This window comes from Triturus cristatus, chromosome 3_1, assembly GCF_964204655.1.
Source record: "Triturus cristatus chromosome 3_1, aTriCri1.1, whole genome shotgun sequence".
Lineage (NCBI taxonomy): Eukaryota > Metazoa > Chordata > Amphibia > Caudata > Salamandridae > Triturus > Triturus cristatus.
The window spans coordinates 142,398,989-142,419,358 of NC_140583.1; the positions used below are offsets into that span (position 1 = coordinate 142,398,989).

At 45.9% G+C, this 20,370-nt stretch overlaps 1 protein-coding gene across 7 annotated transcripts in view; it reads left to right on the top strand.

Moving 5' to 3' along the window:
* Window positions 1-20,370, top strand: part of NAV2 (neuron navigator 2) — a 606,131-nt gene that overhangs the window by 258,108 nt on the left and 327,653 nt on the right. For all 7 annotated transcript variants that reach the window (XM_085643594.1, XM_085643596.1, XM_085643598.1 and 4 more), the window contains one exon: window positions 5,727-5,875. In XM_085643594.1, coding sequence (XP_085499720.1) covers window positions 5,727-5,875 — 149 coding nt within the window. The remainder of the gene's footprint in view (window positions 1-5,726; window positions 5,876-20,370) is intronic.

Sequence of the window (20,370 nt, forward strand, 5' to 3'; positions counted from 1 at the left end):
CCTCCGCCTTAGTGGAGGGGCCGCCACTGCTTGAATCTAGGAGTTGCAGAAACACTCGGCTGGCGCTGCGGAGGTGGTGCCGGTGCCATCCCTCGGATCAGAGATTGTGACTTGTCCATATGGGGCCAGTTCTGCTGGTGTTTCGCCTGGATCGGCATTGCTAAGAAGAACAGTAAAGATTACACCTTGTGTAGAAAGGTCATGGGTTGCTGCTGAGCACGCCTGCTTGTAGTACATTGGCCCTGCGTGCGTGCCGTACCCGGGGCCCACCCAGGGACAAATATCAAATAAACAGATAAACGTGGAGCGCAAATGTTTTGTCTTTGACCCAAAGTATGTGTCTGCTCAGGCGCAGCTTTGTTGAAGCTGTAATGGGTTTTCTGTATACAAAACAAGCCTGGCTGCCTGCCTGCCTGGCACTTCATAATGATTGTGGAAACCCCCACAGCCTTATGCACTGGGGCATTCTGGGAAGGCCGGCCTCCTCACCTGCCCATGAAAAATGCACAATATTGTGTCAAGTCCAACAGCGCTCGCTTGGCGTGTACGATTCAAACAGGGAGTGTCCTGGAGCTGACCAGAGCAGCACTTTACCCACCCATACCAGTGGAGGAAGGGACCAGAGCAGCACTTTACCCACCCATACCAGTGGAGGAAGGGACCAGAGCAGCACTTTACCCACCCATACCAGTGGAGGAAGGGACCAGAGCAGCACATTACCTACCCATACCAGTGGTGGAAGGGACCAGAGCTGCACTTTACCCACCCATACCAGTGGTGGAAGGGACCAGAGCAGCACTTTACCCACCCATACCAGTGGTGGAAGGGACCAGAGCAGCACTTTACCCACCCATACCAGTGGTGGAAGGGACCAGAGCAGCACTTTACCCACCCATACCAGTGGAGGAAGGGACCAGAGCAGCACTTTACCCAACCATACCAGCGGAGGAAGGGACCAGAGCAGCACTTTACCCACCCATCCCAGTGGTGGAAGGGACCAGAGCAGCACTTTACCCACCCATTCCAGTGGAGGAAGGGACCAGAGCAGCACTTTACCCAACCATACCAGCGGAGGAAGGGACCAGAGCAGCACTTTACCCACCCATCCCAGTGGTGGAAGGGACCAGAGCAGCACTTTACCCACCCTTCCACCAGAGCAGCACTTTACCCACCCATCCCAGTGGTGGAAGGGACCAGAGCAGCACTTTACCCACCCATCCCAGTGGTGGAAGGGACCAGAGCAGCACTTTACCCACCCATCCCAGTAGTGGAAGGGACCAGAGCAGCACTTTACCCACCCATACCAGTGGAGGAAGGGAACAGAGCAGCACTTTACCCAACCATACCAGCGGAGGAAGGGACCAGAGCAGCACTTTACTCACCCATCCCAGTGGTGGAAGGGACCAGAGCAGCACTTTACCCACCCATACCAGTGGTGGAAGGGCATAAAAAGTATGGAGTTGGGATCCTGGGAACAGTGGAATGGGATCAGTGATGGTCGGGCGGGGTCAGTGATGGTTAGGCGGGGTCAGTGATGGTAGGTCGGGTCAGCCGTGATGGTGGGGCAGGGTCAGTGATGGTGGAGCGGGTCACACTGAGCTAAACATAGCCAAATAATCTGTAACTATCAGTTGGCCGTTCACCTACGGGTAACTGGCTAAAGCAATCACTGCAAATGTCTGTATGCGTAACCGGGGCCACTGATTTGAATCCTGGTTTGTGCAGAGAGGAATAGTGACATGTATTTATAGCGCTGTGAGGTCTCGCATGACAGTGAACACTGTGATTATTACACTGGCTCCCGTACAGTCTTTACATTTGCTAATTAACCAGTTGCACACACTTACATTTCTTTCTGGCAGCAGACACCCTGGCGAGAAGGCTTCTTTCTTGTTTAGTTGTCCGTCCCTCCTCTCGCTTTGCCTTCTTTCCCTTTCAGCCACAGGGAACTTAAGGTGATATTAACTATGCAGGAAAATGTTCCTTTGCTTGGGAATGCCGTTCCCAATAGACCCCACCCACTTCGACCTCAGATTTGTGCGAAGGATGAAAAGCTGAGCTGACAGTTAAAATATTTAGAACCCTAGAACTAGGCTAGTCCAATCACCCTTTTGTACTTTCTGGGCCTTTAAGATTCAGGATGCCAGAAAACAAGATTAGAGTTTTTTTTAGGTTGAATATGCGTTCTGTACCTGAGACAGAGAACATATGATATGCTTAAAATAAGGAATTAATCGAACGAGGTGCGGATAACAGATATTTTTCTCTGCAGCTCACTTGTGCTTATGCTATCGTTCTGGGAAGGATGATGGACCCAGGAAGCCCACCGATTCGCAAATCTGCGACCTTTGGTCACGTAGACTTTTCCGTAGAAAATGTGTTTACCAACTGAGCTGTAGACCTTTATTACTGCTTGTTTCTTGTCCATGGGGAGAAAATACTAGAAGAGATTGTTTGTGCGGTCTCAGCCTCACACCAGCATTCCCCAACACCAAGTATTGCTTGGGTGCTCCATTGTGTAGCCCCTTCATGGGTCACTGGCTGTGGTGAACATTGGATTGACTGGTTCTTGTGTACTTTGCGTTACTCTGGGCGGATGTTTGCCTTTCGACTTCTTTTGAGTGTGATTGACTGAGACTATTTTTTTTGTCAAGAAATAAAATAGGTCAAATATAATTTTTTCATGAGATCTTGAGAACGCTAAAGGGTCAGTGTTTAATGTGAGCCGGTGGTTTCCGGTGCTCGGCACTGGCACTTAATTGTCCGTACTGGTGCTTGTGCTAGTCTGCCACAAGGTGGCGCTTTCTGGCTGATTTTAGAGATGACCACACGGCACCAACAACCAATTGTTAATTCAATATACATTAAAAATTACTAATAACTTCCGCCTAAGCCACTCTTATAGCTTTGGAGGCCTGAAATAGTCTGAATTGTCACTCTTGTAGGAGTGTGATGGTTATTAGTTGTGTTGTTATTGTCACTGGCAGCATAGCGGGGGCAATGTGTGGTGCAAGCTGCAGTGGCCGCCTTACACGGGCTCTGGCACTTCTGTTTTTACAAATTCGGCCCTGTTAAGGGCCCTTGTTATGTTCTGGTCAGATATACTTTTGTTGTTGATGAAAAGGCCGTCCCCCTTAGGTGCCTGTGTAGTGTAAGACTGTGGATACAATATTGTCGAAGCCGTGTTGTGCCATGTACGCATCCATGTTGCATTTGATGTAATATATCTGTTGGGTCAGAAGACAAGTTAGTTCCCCATCTGGACGCATGTTGTGTCCTGGTCTAGATTCATTTTGTTGACTTTGTAGTAAATACCTACCTCAATACAGACCTATATTGCGTGCCGCTGTGGATTGGGGGTCAAGGCAAGTCCCCCCCCCCCATAGATAGAATGAGTCCGGTTTGGATATGTCTTCGTTGATCTGCTCCTATGTAAATATATGTTGTTTTTGAGTCTACACCTACGAGTTACACTTTAGTTGGGTGAGAGAGAACATTCGCCCCCTATGGATGTATATCTTGTTTAGGTCTGAAAAGCTTCATATGACATTAGTTCGGTTTGGCTTGAACGTCAGTGTTGCAGGCCTCTGTGGTCTGTTCTTTGCATGCTCGTGTGTTGCTCTGTGGACATCTCATTGCACCTTTCTATTAACCCACCAATAACTGGTAACACATAACACTGAACATTATGTTGATTGTGCTTCACGTGCAGCATGGATGGACGTGTACTGCTGGTGGGCGTTGTGTTCTGCTAGTCACATAACTGGCTGCGAGCTCCGAACCCCTGATTTCAGATTCCACTTCACCACTTGAACACAATGTGTGTTCTTGGGCACATTTATCCTTACTGTTCATGTCACTCTTGCCGGTAGTTTCCTATCTGTGAACCACGTGCAGATGTGCTGCTGTATGAGCCTTTCCAGGATGGCAATGGGGTGAACCCCTCACATCTTATATTGGGGTGTAGGAGAAAAGGACTCCCCACAGATGACAATAAAACAAAAAAACTTAAATACTCAAATGTACATTGTTTATTACCTTCAGGTTTGCACATTCAAGTCTTTTCCACCTGGTGGGTTTTCTTTGTGCTCATATTTTACATTGGCGTTCTCCAGAACATCTACGCCTGTCTTTGATCTGCTTGAGCGCTCCTGGGATCCTTTGTGAAATCCAAAAAAGTTAGTAATTTGCTTCTAAAAAAGAAATAAAGTCACTGTAGCAAACTCTTGACTTTCAAAGCCATGTATGTATGTATGTCGTGCAGATCCCTTCTCTCTCTCTCTGTCTGCTCTTAGAACAAAATTAAAATAAATACACACGATCTGCATTGCTGCAGCAAACTCGGAAGTATGCTAAAGATGCCTTTTATGTGGTTTAGTTAGACTGGCGTTTCCTATGAGATGGCTCAATGGGCAGCAAGAGAGCTGGTGGCATCCACTGCATAAAGCTGGGTGTAATCTACATGTGACGGGTTTGATTCCTGCCAGGGCCTAGTCAGCCTTTCATTCACCCTATGGTCAATAAGAGCAACTCGTTCTGGGTAATTAAGGCCATGTTAATCCTGTAGGAATCATTCACTTCAGGCTTGATTCACACATTTAGTTTTGCACCCAGGCTCTCTGACGAGCAGATTCGTTCATTTACGGAGGCAAACCCCTCCTTTCTCAGTCACAGAATGGGGAATGCGCTGATTTTTCCAATCATAGATGGGTTTTATCGCGTAACAATATCTGAAAGTGGGGAACAATTTCCTGTCTATAAATCTGCTTCCAGGTGTGGCTTTAGATGCGCTGCAGGGTAAACACACTTACAAAACTAGAAGAACGCACGCGAACCTGCCGGCTTTAACCACTCTTTGCGGCGGGTCCACCATTGGAAAGGGCTAGAGACTTGTCCTGGAGTAGCTACGATTAGGAGACCATGAACACAAATCTGCAGACTGGAATGGTAACACCATAAAACTTCTCACAATACTTTCACAGGGCTCAGAAATCTATAGTGTCCTTCAAAAGCACAAGTGTTGACGTCGCCATCCCACACTTGCATGATTTTTATCACTGTGCCTGTTAGTTTTTTTGGTCGAGCCTGGACAGCGCTTGCTGTGTCTGGAAGATCTGTTGTATGTACTTTGTGTGGGCTTTGGAGCATGGCCCCAGGACTTGTCTGCTTCCTCGTTTGCTTAGGGACTACATTTTTTTCTAGTTTTCCTAGTAAGCACAGAGGAGCAAAGCTCACAACTCTGAGTCAGTAAATGTAAAGCTGGAGACCTCACAGTAAAACTCCTTCGGGACCAGGAACAAGTAGAGCAATTATGAACGTCTTGATGGTCAATATATTGCTCCTCATACTGTTGAATTGATTTGTGCCGCCCCATTTAATTTGTGTCAGGCTCATCTTAGGTATTAGTTTTTGGTGAGCGCTGTCATACAGGTGTCGCTTGGCTTCAGGAGATGGTCCGGCGTTCACATAAATGTACATTTAAATTCCTGGTGGAACACGTCAACCTGTCCAATGTTGCCCTTGTGTATTGAAGCCCCACTACTGGGTTCAAGACGTGCATGATCTAGAATGAAAAGTGAGCGACTGCACCCTGGACCTGATGAAGCCTCATGGGTTTGAAAACACTGGGGGATTGTAGGAGTGTTGTGGCGTGACTGCATGTGTTTTTTAATCATTTGGGCCAATTGTTTCGCGTTCTACATCTTCTGTGTTTGATTATTTTATAGGCTTCCTGGTCCCAGCACAAGGGTCTCTGCTGCAGGCAGCGAGTCCAAGACGCGTGGGGTCCTCGGTGCCAACAACAGGCGCAGTCAAAGCTTCAACAACTACGACAAATCGAAACCCATCAGTCACCCAGCAGTAATCAGCGAGAATGGTAAGTGACGCGAAGGGTACACACTTGCTCCGCCTACCATGCCCGACGTGGTCTTACCACTGCTGTTTTCAGAGGTGATTGATATGAAATCTGAACTATGGCCACTCAAAAGAGATATGCATTTCACAGATAGCAGGAAACTGCCTACGATTCAAGCCAATTTTTAACCTAAATCCTGCTGCTTATTAATTGATATATCACCAAATATTAGTTCTGCTAGTTTTAATGAAGTTGTGAAACAGAGGGAGCAAAACTTAATAAAAAATAAAATGCATCTTTTGCAAAAAGGCTTCCCAACCATAATAATGTATCTTCTCCAGAAATAATTCCTCCTGACAATCCTCCTTTTGGAAACAATTTAAGAGCCACATCTTGTGCTTGGCTAGCAACTTTAGAGGCATTATCAGGGCTACCAAGCGGAATAAGGAAATGTCAATTATGATATGCATTTACAATGAAGAAAAGCACTTAAAAAGATCATTTCAGTGTCAGATTTTATACTTTCAGTGGGCGACAGACTGACAAAAAGTACTTAACGTGTTGAACTGTGTTAGCGGAGAATCAGTTGGAGGGGCGAGAGCAAGATTGGAACGTAGGTGTTAATAGGGGTAGATGAAAGTATAGTGACGTTGAGGTGGGTATGACTGTGGCAGGCGCGATCAACCACAAAGACATGCGTTTATTTATTCCGTATACTTTCCCAGTGTGGTCTGCTGTGTTTGCACCCACTCATAAACTCACAAAATAAACTGGTAAGAATGTGTAATGGGAGTGAAAAAAAAACTTTCCAGACACCTCCATCCTTCTCTCATGGGCATGTCATATAAAGGATGTCTCCATTACAAACTTTTCAACGGGTGGGAAAAGTTTTGTGTTAATATGCATTTCCACCACTCTGACTCGTTTGTATCCTCTCTTATATAGAGGATTGTGTTTCGCAGTGTATGATTTGCATTGATTTACATACCTTTTTGTACATTTATTTTAATCCCTTCAAAAATCAGAAATCTACACAAACAGTTGGAAAGAAACCTAGAACATGTAGGTTTCCTACATTTAAAAAAAATTCTGGATCAGCCGCCCGTAATATTTGCGGAAATTATGCGCTTTAATGTCCATCAGAAAGACTCTTTGTTTGATGTCGCTTTTCACAATTTAAAATTAAAGTATTTCCCCTTGATTGCACGCTTTGATATTTAAAGTATTTAAGAAAACAATATCGCTCCCAAAATCTTCAAGGGTGTATTAAATGTTTTTTAAGATACCTTTCAACTCTGTCAAGCCCTTAAGTCATACTTTTAGCACGCTCTCGCCTGGAAGTCTTTGAATCTTAAGATCTGCCTTCCTTAATAAGATAACAAAAATATTCCTTAGGGCAGGTAAACATGTTATAATCCCATGGATAAGCCACCTTGAAAAAAGAATGTCAGTTTTATGTCAACAGTATTTAAGGGGAAGATGTGTTTTGCTGTTCTTGCTTTGGTTCGACGTTGGGGTGTGCCACTGCTACTCCCATGGTTGTTGTGAAGTCTGCCTATAATGGGCATCACTGTGCACTGAGCTCTCCTCAATAGGAAGCAGAGTAGATGGGCCTTCCCTGATGCTCAGCGTAATGTTCTCCATGTTTTAAAAATGGTGTTCCCTCTGGTTGGAAAGCAACTCCTTAGATTAGCACCGTTGGTTCAATCCAATCTGGACTATTCTATCACTCAAGAACTTCCAAAGCTGAAGAACTATAAAAGTCTCCTGTTGGACAAGATTTGTCATCTCCACTTCTTGACGTTTAGCTTTTCTGGCCCTTACTTCTTCAGTTGGCCGATAAGTTGGAAGTGAAACATGTTGCAGTGTGGTGCCATGTTGGTCATCTTCTTGTTTTGTTGACGTAGCGTCCTGGGATATTCAATACTCTTTCTCACCTTCCTGACTTTGAGTCAAGTGTGTCCTGAGATGTCTTTCTGGGTTGTCTTTTTTATTTGACATATGTAACATAACTGTTCTGTGGTTTTACCAAGAGCCTCTCGAAGCCTTACCGCCCCTTTTCAGGCTGTACAGGTCCTGAACTGCACCCCCTAATTCCACGAGAAGGGTATTTGCCTGAAAGAATGAAGGTGGTGCATTATTACATGATTGCACATTGTGCCAGCTGGAGGCCTAGTGTGTTTTGTGCCCGCCTTGTCTCTAGGGTAAGTGTATCTTCCAACGGTTGGGAGGTTGTACATTTGCCTCCACACACTTTACTCATGGATGCCATAGTTTTCATTGTCTTTACCTCATGCCCAGTTGATAAGTATCTTATAATATAGCAATTGACAAACTTTATGCTGTACATCTATTCAAATGGAAATACAGAATTAGGATATGAATGTTGTCACTGTGCATTGTATACAAAGGTATCAACAGCAAGCATGAGTAGAAAGTGTAACTGACCGGACAAAACCTCTGGATCAGTGGAATATATCAGGGGCCGGACTACAGCGGGAGTGTGGAAAACTGCGGAATCCCACCCTGGTAGAACGTCACTCTGGCTGAGATTACAGTTATCAAACCTGGTTACATGGAAGCTTTATAGTTTATTTCTTTAGATTTCTTTCAATATTTAACGGTGATAAGAATAATCAAGATAACAGAACGTTTGATGTAAATGCTGCAACCACAGTCTCCCGGTTCCTAACGTTGATAGGTAGGGTACTATCTAGCTTTTAGTTCGACTGGATAGTTTTTTTTTTTCTTCCTTGTTCTTTCTTCCAGCTTTGGTCGTTACCACAATATGGGCCTCATGTAGGTAGCCAAATACCGGTCGGTAACGGCCGATTTTCGGTAAATATGCAGTTACCGACCGGTATTCAGACAAGTGAGATGTAGGAGTCCAAAAACGACTATTCGGTAAATATGAGGCGGTAAATACCGAATCATATTTACCGAATTCTAAAATACCGAATCAGAGTTACCGAATACATACTTAACGAATCGGTAAATATGAAGTGGTAAATATGAAGTGGTAAAAATTATAATGACATGTAGGAGCACTCGGTAATTAAGAAATCCAAGAAAATCGGTAAATAAGAGTCGGTAATTAACACGGATTGAAAGCAGGTGGTAACCATCAACAGTGCATATTAGCAATCCCAAAATGCAACAGCGTGGACAACATGGCCGCTATGTATGTCATTGCAAGGCGCCTACGTCTACAGGCAGCAGGACTGAGGATTTGGCGACGGGAGGAACGCATCTACAGACAGCGCATCACACTATTCCACCTGACTGATGCAGAGATACATGAGAGGTACAGGCTACACCCCGAAACCATCATGGACTTAATCAGGGACCTTCACCCACTCCTGGACCAGCCAATAAGAAGGGCGCACGCCATACCCCCACATGTGCAGGTGCTCTGCAGCCTACATCTGCTGGCATCCGGCAGTTATCAGGTGGTGATAGCTGCGGTGGGTGGTGTATCCCAGAGTTGCCTGTCACGTTTCTTCAGGAAGTTCCTGGATGCCATGATGCAGAGAATGCACCACTACATCAGCTTCCCCAACACACAGGCTGCACTGCAGAAAACAAAAACAGACTTTTATCACATGGCACAGTTCCCCCATGTCATCGGCTGTATTGATGGTACACACATCCCAATCTGTCCACCAGCTGACACAGAGCACATCTACAGGAACAGGAAGTCCACCCACTCCATCAATGTGCAGGTGATCTGTGATGCAGGGAACATCATCACAGATATTGTTGCAAAGTTTCCTGGGAGCACCCACGACTCGTACATCTTCCAGAATAGTGGGATCTACACACGACTGAGTGCCGGAGAATTTGGAGAGGGATACCTGCTAGGTGAGTAACAGTGACGCCCCTTGCAACCTGCAAATCATAGTGTAAAGAGGCATGTGACTGATGTTTCCCTTCAACTCATATAGGCGACAGTGCATATGCATGCCGGTCATTCATCCTCACTCCCTACCTACACCCAGCAACCCAGAGTGAGAGACGATACAACGTGGCACACAAAACAACACGCAATGTGGTGGAGCGCACGTTTGGACTACTGAAGAGCAGGTTCCGCTGCCTCCACAAGAGCGGAGGCGCACGCCAGTACACACCCATCACCTGCTGCAAGATTATTGCCACTTGTGCAATGCTGCACAACCTTGCCACGAAAAAAGGTACAGATGTGGAACTAACATATTTTGAGGACAACGAGGATGAGTCAGGCCAGCCACAGGGCAACGCAGCCAGAGTGCCAACTGCAATCGATGGGAGAGAGAGACGGGCAGAGATCACATGCAACTATTTCTGAGTAAGTAAGGGGACACAGCCAGTTGTGATTAGTCATGACGTGGTTTTAATGTGGCACCACGCCATGAACACATGAACAAGCCAATCTGGCAATATGACATCTATACAAGGAGTATGTCCAGGGTTACGTCACCCATTGGGAAGTGGCTAAGCAGGGCCACATCAATGTTTGCGCATACGCGCTGCAGTGGTGGATGGCACGGCCTGTGCATCCTCACTAGAGCCAACCCCAAGCCGCCTGCTGCTCCTGCGTGCTTCTGGGATGGGGGGTGTGATGCTGCTCCTGCTGCTGGTGTCGATGCTCTCCGCAGCATCCCCTGCAGCAGTTGTCGACGCCTGACTAGTCAATAGCACCCCTAGTGCACTTGTCACCTGCACCATCCCCCGAGACAGGTCGCTGCAGCAGTGTGTTAGGCCCTCCTGCATCGTCACAGAGCGCCGGCACAGTAGAGAAGTCGCAGTTGCCAGACGGTTGAGTGCCCTGTTGGTAGTGTCCCTTCTCTGCCGTTCCCGGCGCCGTGCCTCGATGTCAGCATCCAATTTGCTGCACAACTGCTGGACTGACTGGGACATGTCCCGAATGCCCGCAGCCATGCCGCTGATGTTATTGTCCATGTTGAGTAATGTAGTTTTCATCACCCGCATGTGCCTCTGGACTGTCATGACTGCCTTTGTTTGCAGGCGCTGTTGTTTCAACATTTGGCCCTCGAGACCCAAGAAGACACCATGGCCGTCAATGGGTGCTGGTGGACTCTGGACACGCGACCTGCGGCGCCCTCTTGCTCCCGTCTGTGCTGCCTGTGAGGTGTGGGGCACAGTGGCATGGCTCCCTTCCTGGGGCCTGGTGAGTTCTTCAGGGCCCATGCTGTCGTCTGACGAGGTGTCTAAGGCTCGTAGCCTGGCTGCTGGACGCCTCCTCATTCCCACACCTGCAAGCGGAGATGTGGCCGGTGATTCAAACATGAGTGGCGATGCTGGCTCTGGGTGAGGTGATGCTGGCTCTGGGTGAGGTGATGCTGGCTCTGGGTGAGGTGATGCTGGCTCTGGCTGCGGCGAGGCTGCCTGTGTTGGTGGTGCGGCTGCCAGTGGGCCTGCTCCCTGGTCTGAACTTGTGCTGGCTAGAGGTGATATTTGTGGCCGGTGTGCCGTCTCTCCTGCAGCATGCCCTGTCCTGCATGATGTCACATCTGTGGACAGAAATACAACATTGGCTCAGTGTCCCCGAAGGGCTGCATTGAAAGCGTCACAATTGATAATTTCACATTCCAAAATGTCCTCTGTCTCCTTGTGCCTCGAGTGCGTGACATGCCTTGTTGCCCTGTAACATTTACGTCATGGTTGGTGTTTCCCTGACTACATCTCCCGGAATGCATTGCCTGTCTGCACTGACACGTGTGGACTGCAGTGTGATTCTCGTTTCACATTGGGGGATGTGGGATAGGGATAGGGGGTGCTACATTGCTGTGCTTTCGTCTTACCTTGTTGTGTGGCGGCTCTGGCAGAGCTGTCGGCGTCCCCAAGACCCACGACGCTCTCTTGCTCGATTGTGGCCCCCACCAGCTCCTCCAGTTCGGTGAGGGCAGGTGCCCTGTTGGTTCCACCTCCAGTCTGGCTGGCCTCCTTCTGGATGTCGCCCATCTTCCTCTTGGTTACAATCCTCAGGTCATACCAGCGCTTCTTTAGGACCTCTATGTCCCTGTGGGTCACTCCCACGGCATTCACATGGGCCTGGATGGCCAGCCATATGTTGCGCTTTTCAGCCTCAGGCACTTGCAGGGATTGCCTTCCAAACAGCTTCTGGTGCTGCTTCACCACCTCCTCCACCAGCACCTGGAGCTCCTTGGGGCTAAATTTCAGCTTCCTCCTCCTTTCCCCTCCGTCTCTCTGTGTTCTCTGGCTGGACATGATGTTCGTTTTCCCGCTCGCACAGGCACCGGCTCCCTGCCTCTCCTCTGCACTCCAAGCCTCTCCAGGGTCGGCTAATTATGTACACCTGCCTGGGTGTGGCCACTTCCTGGTTGGGTGGGCTGTGGTTGCACGGGATTAGCTGTTTCGTCAAGTCATGTGATTTTATTTACCGATTCCGTACATACCGATTCGGTATTTTCCGAATCGGTAAATACCACCTCGGTATTTTCCGATTCGGTAAATACCACCTCGGTATTTTCCGATTCGGTAAATACCACCTCGGTATTTTCCGATTCGGTAAATACCACCTCGGTATTTACCGATTCGGTGAATTCCGATTCGTGATTACCGAATGTTACCGAATCGGTAACTGTTACCGAATTTTTACCTACATATAACTTACCGATTCTAATTTACCGATTCGGTACGGCTCGGTATTTAAGAAACGGTAAAATTTATTTACCTACATGAGGCCCTATATCTTTTATTTCCCATTAGTTGTAACCTGCCTTCCCTCATTGAACTCTAGGCCACCCTGTCAGTCCTTGCATGTCATTCTATGCATTTCAGGCTCTCTCAGCTCTGTCGTAGTGCTAGCCGGACCCCACATACAGGGAGTAACACGACTAATTAGAATGTCAACGTGCAGCCTTGATGGGAAAGACAATATTTATTTTTTTAAAGACCAACGTGTAAGAAAAAAAAAAGTCAGTAATGGAAACATTGCGTATTCTCAATCAATCAATAGTCTTTATTCAGTAATTTACAACCATAAAAGACACAGTACAAACATAAAAGTGTCATAAAATATTATAAAAGAAAAACACTAACACCTTAAAAACTTTGAATACATAAAAACGAATTAAATAACAACTATATCAAATTACTGACATTATAGACGTATTCATTTTTTCCCCGGAGTTTTATATAGCGCGAACTAGACCCAGGGTATCAGGTATCGGAGCGCTTTACATGAGCACCAGTTTCGTTACAGATGGACACATTCATTTTTGTTAGGCACGGGGAGGGTAAGTGATTTGCCCAAAATCACAGGATGTTGATCATCGTTGCCGAGACTCGACCCTGGTTCCCCTGCTTCGAGGTCGACCGCTCTAGCCGTAAGCCTACATCCTCTCCCCATCCTCTCTCCTCATATAGTCACACAGCATGACAGATGTTCAGACCTTTCTTACACACACTGATGAAAACCTAGGAGGAAAGAAACAAGAAAAGGGCTCGATACTTGCCATCAGTTACACACGGTTTATGTTTGTTTCACCTTTAAATTGCCCCTCAATTGATCAGAACTTATTCTCCATAGTCAAAAGCATCTTCTACTGCACTTACTTGGAATATTTCAATGCTGCAGTTCTGCGAGGCTGCCACGTGGGCATCAGTTCAGAGTCACCAAAACTGATTCTGTGAATGCTTACACCAGAGCTGATGTGAGATCTGCCCGGGTCATCTTCTAAAATCAGTTCTATTGTGAGAAAACCCATGCAAGACATGTGGGTGGATTCCAATATCCTGACTTGGACACTCCTAGTGGTGAATGGGGTCCCAGAGTGAGCTGTCTCTGTTTCAATCCTCAGTACTCAGCTCAAGTAGCTGACTTTTGGCCACAGTCCTGCGGATCACCCATCGGTGCAGGTAAAATGGCTATTTGCAGAACGGTCAGAGGTAGGACAGAGGCAAAGGCCTGTTGAGAGATTGGACCCTACGTGCACTATAGATATGTCAAAAGGGGAAACTTCTACATTGTTTATTTCCTGGTTCACTAGTTGTTAGAATTTTTCAAAGATGAATGGCCATGGCTCTCATAAGAGATGGAGTCTAAATTAAAGTATATTAGCTAGTTCATTTATACTGTTTAATCAAAGTAACTTTCCTGGCATCCAAAGTAAAAGAAACATGCTTCATATATACAAATAAATGTGCTGTTAGTGAGACATGGATGCAGATAGAGGCTGTTATCGAATTATCGACTACGTAATATATCTATGAATACTTGTGCCATGAATATGATCCGCACATACAAGCATCGGTTTGTGAACATTTATTTATATCTTATTTTCATTGTGAATCTTTCGAGCTCACTTGAGGGCTCTTTTTATATTACAGACGGTGTACTTTGCCGTGTGAGCCTTTGAGCGCTCTATGTGTATAAATAGTAATGGTGTGTCGTGTAGACTTGTTGGCTGAAGCGTATAAAGAGCTGGCCTGGGAAAGAGGGGAGTCAGGAGTCAGCACATTTTGAAGGGGTGGTCTTCGGGCTCTACTGGTCTGGATTAAGTCTTGGGGCCTGCTTATGGTTTGATGGATGGTACCCCAAGGACATTGCCGCCGTCACCCTGATGGACTATCATTTGCCAAACTTAGATGTACAGAACGTTTGGTGGTCGTCCACCGTCCATTCTGTCAGCCGTTAACCAAACTTTTCCAAATTTGTTGTTTTTCAGCAACAAACAACTTAAGTGGGAATTTGTTTCTGGAAAACAAAAATTCAACGACCCTCACACTCTTGCAACTTTCGCCCAGGGTGTGGAAGTCAGTGTTGTTTTCCTCTGTCCCTCACAGCCACGTTTTTCCTTGTGGTGACAGACAGAAAAGAAAAGACATTGCACCGTCCACCCTACATATGGCGAGTGGTGTACTCTCTTTCCACTTTGTGGCGGAAGCTTTCCGTTGACAGAGCCAGTGGAGGCTCCATCAACGAAATCTTAAGGCCTGCCCGTCTGTAAATGAGGCGCGGTACCTAGGGCTTGGAAGACCGGGGTTGGCGGACACAATACTCTGCCTATTTGCATCGGAGTACTGTGTACACCAATCTCTAAAGGAGGCATTAGTTCTTCAAACACGAGGTTCAAGGTTATTGGTCCCATGTTACAGAAGGGTTGATTCAGTGTTTTTTCCTTTTTTTTTTAGCTTTTGAAATTTACGGGTGTGACTTGCTCCTGCTGGCTCTTGATCTCTTGCGGTGTGTAATTTCTTGTAATGTAGCTCAGTAGACCAATGTGGATCATTTTGTTTGTAATACGGAGGTTTGGGAGTTAATTCTAACGTCAAATGTGATTCGGTGAAGTTCCCTTAAAAGGGGGGAGGTTGAAGTAGTTGCCCTTTTTGCTCCAGATGAGCTACTACATGGAGAGAAGCTTGTAGTAGTGCAAGACTTGAGTGCCTCTGATTTTACAAGATGTTATAATAAGGCCTTGAGTTTGGAGTTTTGGGAAATTGAATAGGATGTAAACATTGCAAATGATGTCTTAAGTTAAATAAATTAGGTGTGGTGACATCATGAAGTTCCATGATGCTTAGGGAACGTGTGATGCCACAACTCCATGGGTAGCTACATTCCAAGAGATTCGTTTGCTCCTGGCCCTTGCTGTATTAGGACTGTCTTTCTTCTGTCTGCAACAAAGAACCAAGAGAAAGAAGACGTTGGCTTTGTGTCTTCCGACACCAAAGTGGACTTTGAGTTGTTAACAGGCGTAAGGTCTAAAAGGAGGATGTGTCACTTCGCATTATGTCAAATCTGCCACAGCTCTAATATTTGAGATGATGCTTCGCAGGACTTTACTTACAGTTAGCATCTTTCCTGCCAAATAGTCTGGCTCTCTTCACTTGGGCTTTGTGTTTTTATTGTCTGTGGAGTAGTAGGGCACTCGTGCTACCGCCGCATCTTATCGGAGGTCGCTTGGGTATGTATCACTATGATACACAGTTCAAACCTAGATGGGGATAAATGGAGCTCTACACTCATGGATGCTTTCGGAATATGGTACAAGCTCGGATTCAAACCCAGTTCCCTCCAATATATGAGCAACAAAATGATGGGGTTACAAACTTAGGATGCCGCTGGCAATGAGTATTTTGGAAGAGGTCGCCTTGGGCCATTTGGAAATTTATGAAAATTGTTTCTAGTGAAAGTGGAACCTGCTTTGTACTCCTGGTGGAATTCTTCGAATTTTCATCTTTGTTTTCCTGGGAGCTGATAAGCATCCTGAAAGGCCATAGTGATGTGACTGAGCCCAACTTTTTAAATATGCGTTGGTTCCCCAGGCCAGCTTGACTCCTTCCTTTTGTTTTATCTTAGTGATACACAGATCGTTGTTTCAATGTCCAACAACATATCTGACAACCAAATGAACCTTTGTTATTGTGTCTCTGCTATGATCACCTGCATGAACAAGAACTGCCTAGAATCACATTCAGACAAGAGGGAAATACCCATGTTTGTCACCTTCGCTCATTCTTGGAGTTCTCACTGGTAGCCACACAATCCGTGATATACACCTTTTCCTCTATCCTTGGCTAGAAACCATGGCTTTTTAATAGATAAAGACCTTTCTATGGCTCTCCAGGTGGCTGAAGTGGAATCCACCTGCTTTGGTCATTTTAGGACGCTCAGACTGTCTCCCACTTTCATGCTGCAAGCCTGAAATACAAGCATTAATTACATTGCATCTTGACCATGAGAACGCACTATGCCTGGGAATTTCCAGCATCTTACAGCAAAGGCTACAAGTGGTTCCAAACTCTGCATATTGTGACTTTAAATTTCCCAAATCAGCCCTCATTCTCAGCCATCTTATGGACCGACATTGGCTTTGAGTACATAAACAACAGCTTCAAGGGTCTCTGTTTTTCCTTTAACACATTTAATAGACAAGGCCCTGTTTATGCGAGGAATAAAATCTCCTTCTTTCATCCTAGTGGTTCTTTGTGTCCTCAAATGCTGCTTAGTCGTGTCCCAAATTCCCCTCTAGATCTTGTGGACGGTCCTTTTTCAAAAATCCGCTTATCATTGGAACCAGCTGATGAGTCCTTAGAACATCTCTAAGAATTTACTCTATTCAAAAAGAAGCAAAAAACGGGTTATTTCAGCAGTGAGAGGTCCATTCTTGCGTTAATTTTTTTTTTTTTTTAGCACTGCTTCATCGCCAGGATACCCAATATGGATTATTAGGTTGTGTTTATAAATACGTGATATGACATAACATAACATTTTGTCCTACTGAAGCTGAGATGCAGGGCTGTGGGTTCACCACAGTGCTGTGGGCTCTGGAGCCTGTGATTAGCCTTGGCCAAGAGACTCAAGGAGGTCCTGTACCGCCAGACACTGCGGCACTTAACCTGTGTTCACTTGGTTGTGGCGCGGCACAGGTAGGCTCCCGCATAGTTGGCTCAGGTGATGAAAAGCAATCTTCATTGACGCATTTATGTAAGACTCGATCATTGTACCTGATGCGAACCCAGGTTCAAGCGTGTCTGTGGCTGGGCGAGGGGTTGTCTTAGAACTAAGATCAGTCGAAGCAGTGGGGCAGGAGCAACGTAGGACCTACCATAAGTTTCTTTGCTGCCTTCAGGCGGAGTAAGTTCTCCTGCGTCCAGAACTGATGCTCATCAGGAGTCCGTGATGTCTTCAATGAGAGGCTCGCGTGGAAACAGAGGGCATCCTGTGGGTTTACTGCTTTATAAAATGAAGAAATCTTGTTGCATATGAGCCTTCTTGTAAATCTAGACCATCTACTTCTGTAGGTTCCGCATCTTCCTATTTCCGAGAGGTCCTCAGGGTCTGCCCCCCTCCCTCTCCCCCAGCTCCTTCAGAGGTTGGAAAGGAAATGAGTTGAGCGGGGATATAAAAACTGCGGCCTTTCCTCTTTGAAAAAACATGCTTGTTCTACAGAAGGCGACTTCCTGTTCGGGACATCAAGTCTTGTTTCTCCTGAAAACTATTTACTGCCTTGCTTAAGAGAATTTGCTAAAGAGCTTGGCTTGTATCTTGTGTACACTGTCTGTGCTGTAGGTTGGAAGCCAGCTGTTTGCTTTAATCTCATGAAAGACGAGAAATGGTAGTTGGTAGGGAGGGCATATGTACAAATGGGTTAAAAAAGCAGATACACATGTTCAAACATCCACGCGGAAGGAAGAACAAGCAGTGTGTCTTTGAAGAATTGTCGTAAAAATGACAGCCATTTCCTTTACTCCCATTCTCCATATTTCAGATGGAAGATATGTTTGTATAATATTTGTGGTATGAATTCATTATCAGGCATCATGAATTGCAAGTAGAAGGTGCGTGTTTGTACTTGGAGACATTCCGAAAGGCTTCAAGTGTAGCACAACGACTTCTAAAAGAAGGAAGACCTAAAAGCGTATCTTATTTAACAATGTGTATATTATTAATTATAAAAGTTACATGTTTATTTATAGATATTATGCTTTTATAGTTTATGATTCCGATATGTGTATGTGTGCGTTTACATTTATGTATATAAAGAGGCAATGCATGGATATATTTGTGAGCACACTCAGGCCCATGAGACTGTACCTATACTCGACGGCTGTACATTGTCATATAAGGCTGCCCCTGACACATCACTGCAGTACATTTGGCATGTGAGGCTGTAGCGTGGCATATGATGATGGTAGTGGCGCTGTACCTGAGCATGAGAGGTTGTGGCTTGGTATATGAGGCTTTATAATGCATTGGAGGCTGAAACTGGCATCTGATGGAAAAAAAAGAGCATGTGAGGTTTTATATGGCATGTGAGTTTGGCTTGGCATTGATGGTGTACATAGGTATCTGAGGATTTATTTGGCATGCGCTGTGCCCGGGCATACGATGGCTGTATCTGACCAGGCTAGGACTGTGGCTTAGATTCTGTGCCTCTATGGAGCATAGGAGGGTGTACTTGCTGCACTATGCCATACGAGGGGTGAATGGCTGCAGTGCCTGAGCTAGAATGTGCTGGCTATATGACACTGCACGTGTACATATGAGACTGTTCCTGGGCACATACATCTTTACTTGGGCCTATTCTGCTGCTCTCTCCCAGAATCTCCATTTCACCTCCTCCTTGTTTGCAGCTGCCCATAGTATGTTGCTTTTGGTATGCATTCAAAACATTCTATGCCCGCCAGCTTTTTGTTGATTAATTATGACCTCTCTTTGGTCTGAACTCTGGCGGAGGAAATAGATTGTATGTTTAAATTTTCTTCTGTCATCAGTTACTCCAAACTGCTCAAATAAGTTATGGATGGCTGTCTTGGTGCCAGTTCGGGCTCAGGTTTGCCTTTAATTACATTCTGTACATTTAATAAACGTGCTGTTAGGGTCATGAGCATAAAAAAAATGTTTTTAAAAACCTTATTTCTACAGGCCCATCATCAAGGTTATTGGTTGCTTCCTGTGACACTAAAGCGTATTCAAAGTCACACCCTCCTCCCGTCATTTCAGTGAATTGCCGCCATTTCTGAAGGTATCAGAAATCCATTTGGGTGGCACAAAGGAACAAACAATGGCGGTTTATAGGAGTATAGATTGAGGTACCCTGTGTTTACTGTGCTACTGAAATACCAGGGTGTGTGTGGTTCGGACACTGCCCTCCTCCACTTTTGCTGATGCTTTCCCGGTCCATTTCCCGAGGAGCCATGCCTTCTCCCTCATTCGTGACGTCAGAGCGCCGATGGCGGCGCCGAGAGCGTGAGTTGCCATTGGCTGCCGAGGAATGCCGGTGGCTCGAGCCGGATGCCAGCCGGGGCTCTGCAGCTGCTCGGTGTGCTTTATAGGCAGACACTTGATCTATAAATATGACACTTTGTAGTCGAGGATAGAAGCGGCCACATTCACTCATGGCAGCAAGGGACCTGCCGAGGTATTCATTTCGGTCTGTCGTCGCTTGAAGTAAACCGAGCTCCTGCCCCCGCGGTGGGGCAGTCAAGCAGCTTTCAAAGTCTGCTGTCAGAAAATAAAAGCTTTACACTTCAGATAGCTCGGCGCTATAAAACTATTCGGCTCGTTTCCAGCTATGTGGTGGTAGAAGCATACGGCCATCTTCATAAAGCGAAGCCGCGAAGAGCTGTATAGCTCCAGTAGGTTTCCTCCTTCAACTGTTGAAGATTTCCAGAACACCACCTTTGTCATATTGATTCATGCAGATGTATCACTAGATGAATAAACGTATGTGCAAATCATGTGGAATGTATGTTTGCACAGGTAACTTTTATATATTTTGGTTCTGGGTTTTGACAGCGCTAGTATCAAACCGACCTAGTGATGGCAACGTACATAGAGTGGCCTTTGGGTTCTTCTCATTCAACCATTGGCTTCCTTGGAAGAAATCCTTTCTACTATTGGCTGGAGACTTTGTAAGCCACATATTGCTGCACCCAGAGGTCTGACTATTCATCTCTCATTGAATGCTGTTAGGTGTATCCTTTCGCCTCCACTCCAGTGCTTGCCTTGCACTAACCGAGGAACTACTTCACAATTAGAACACTTT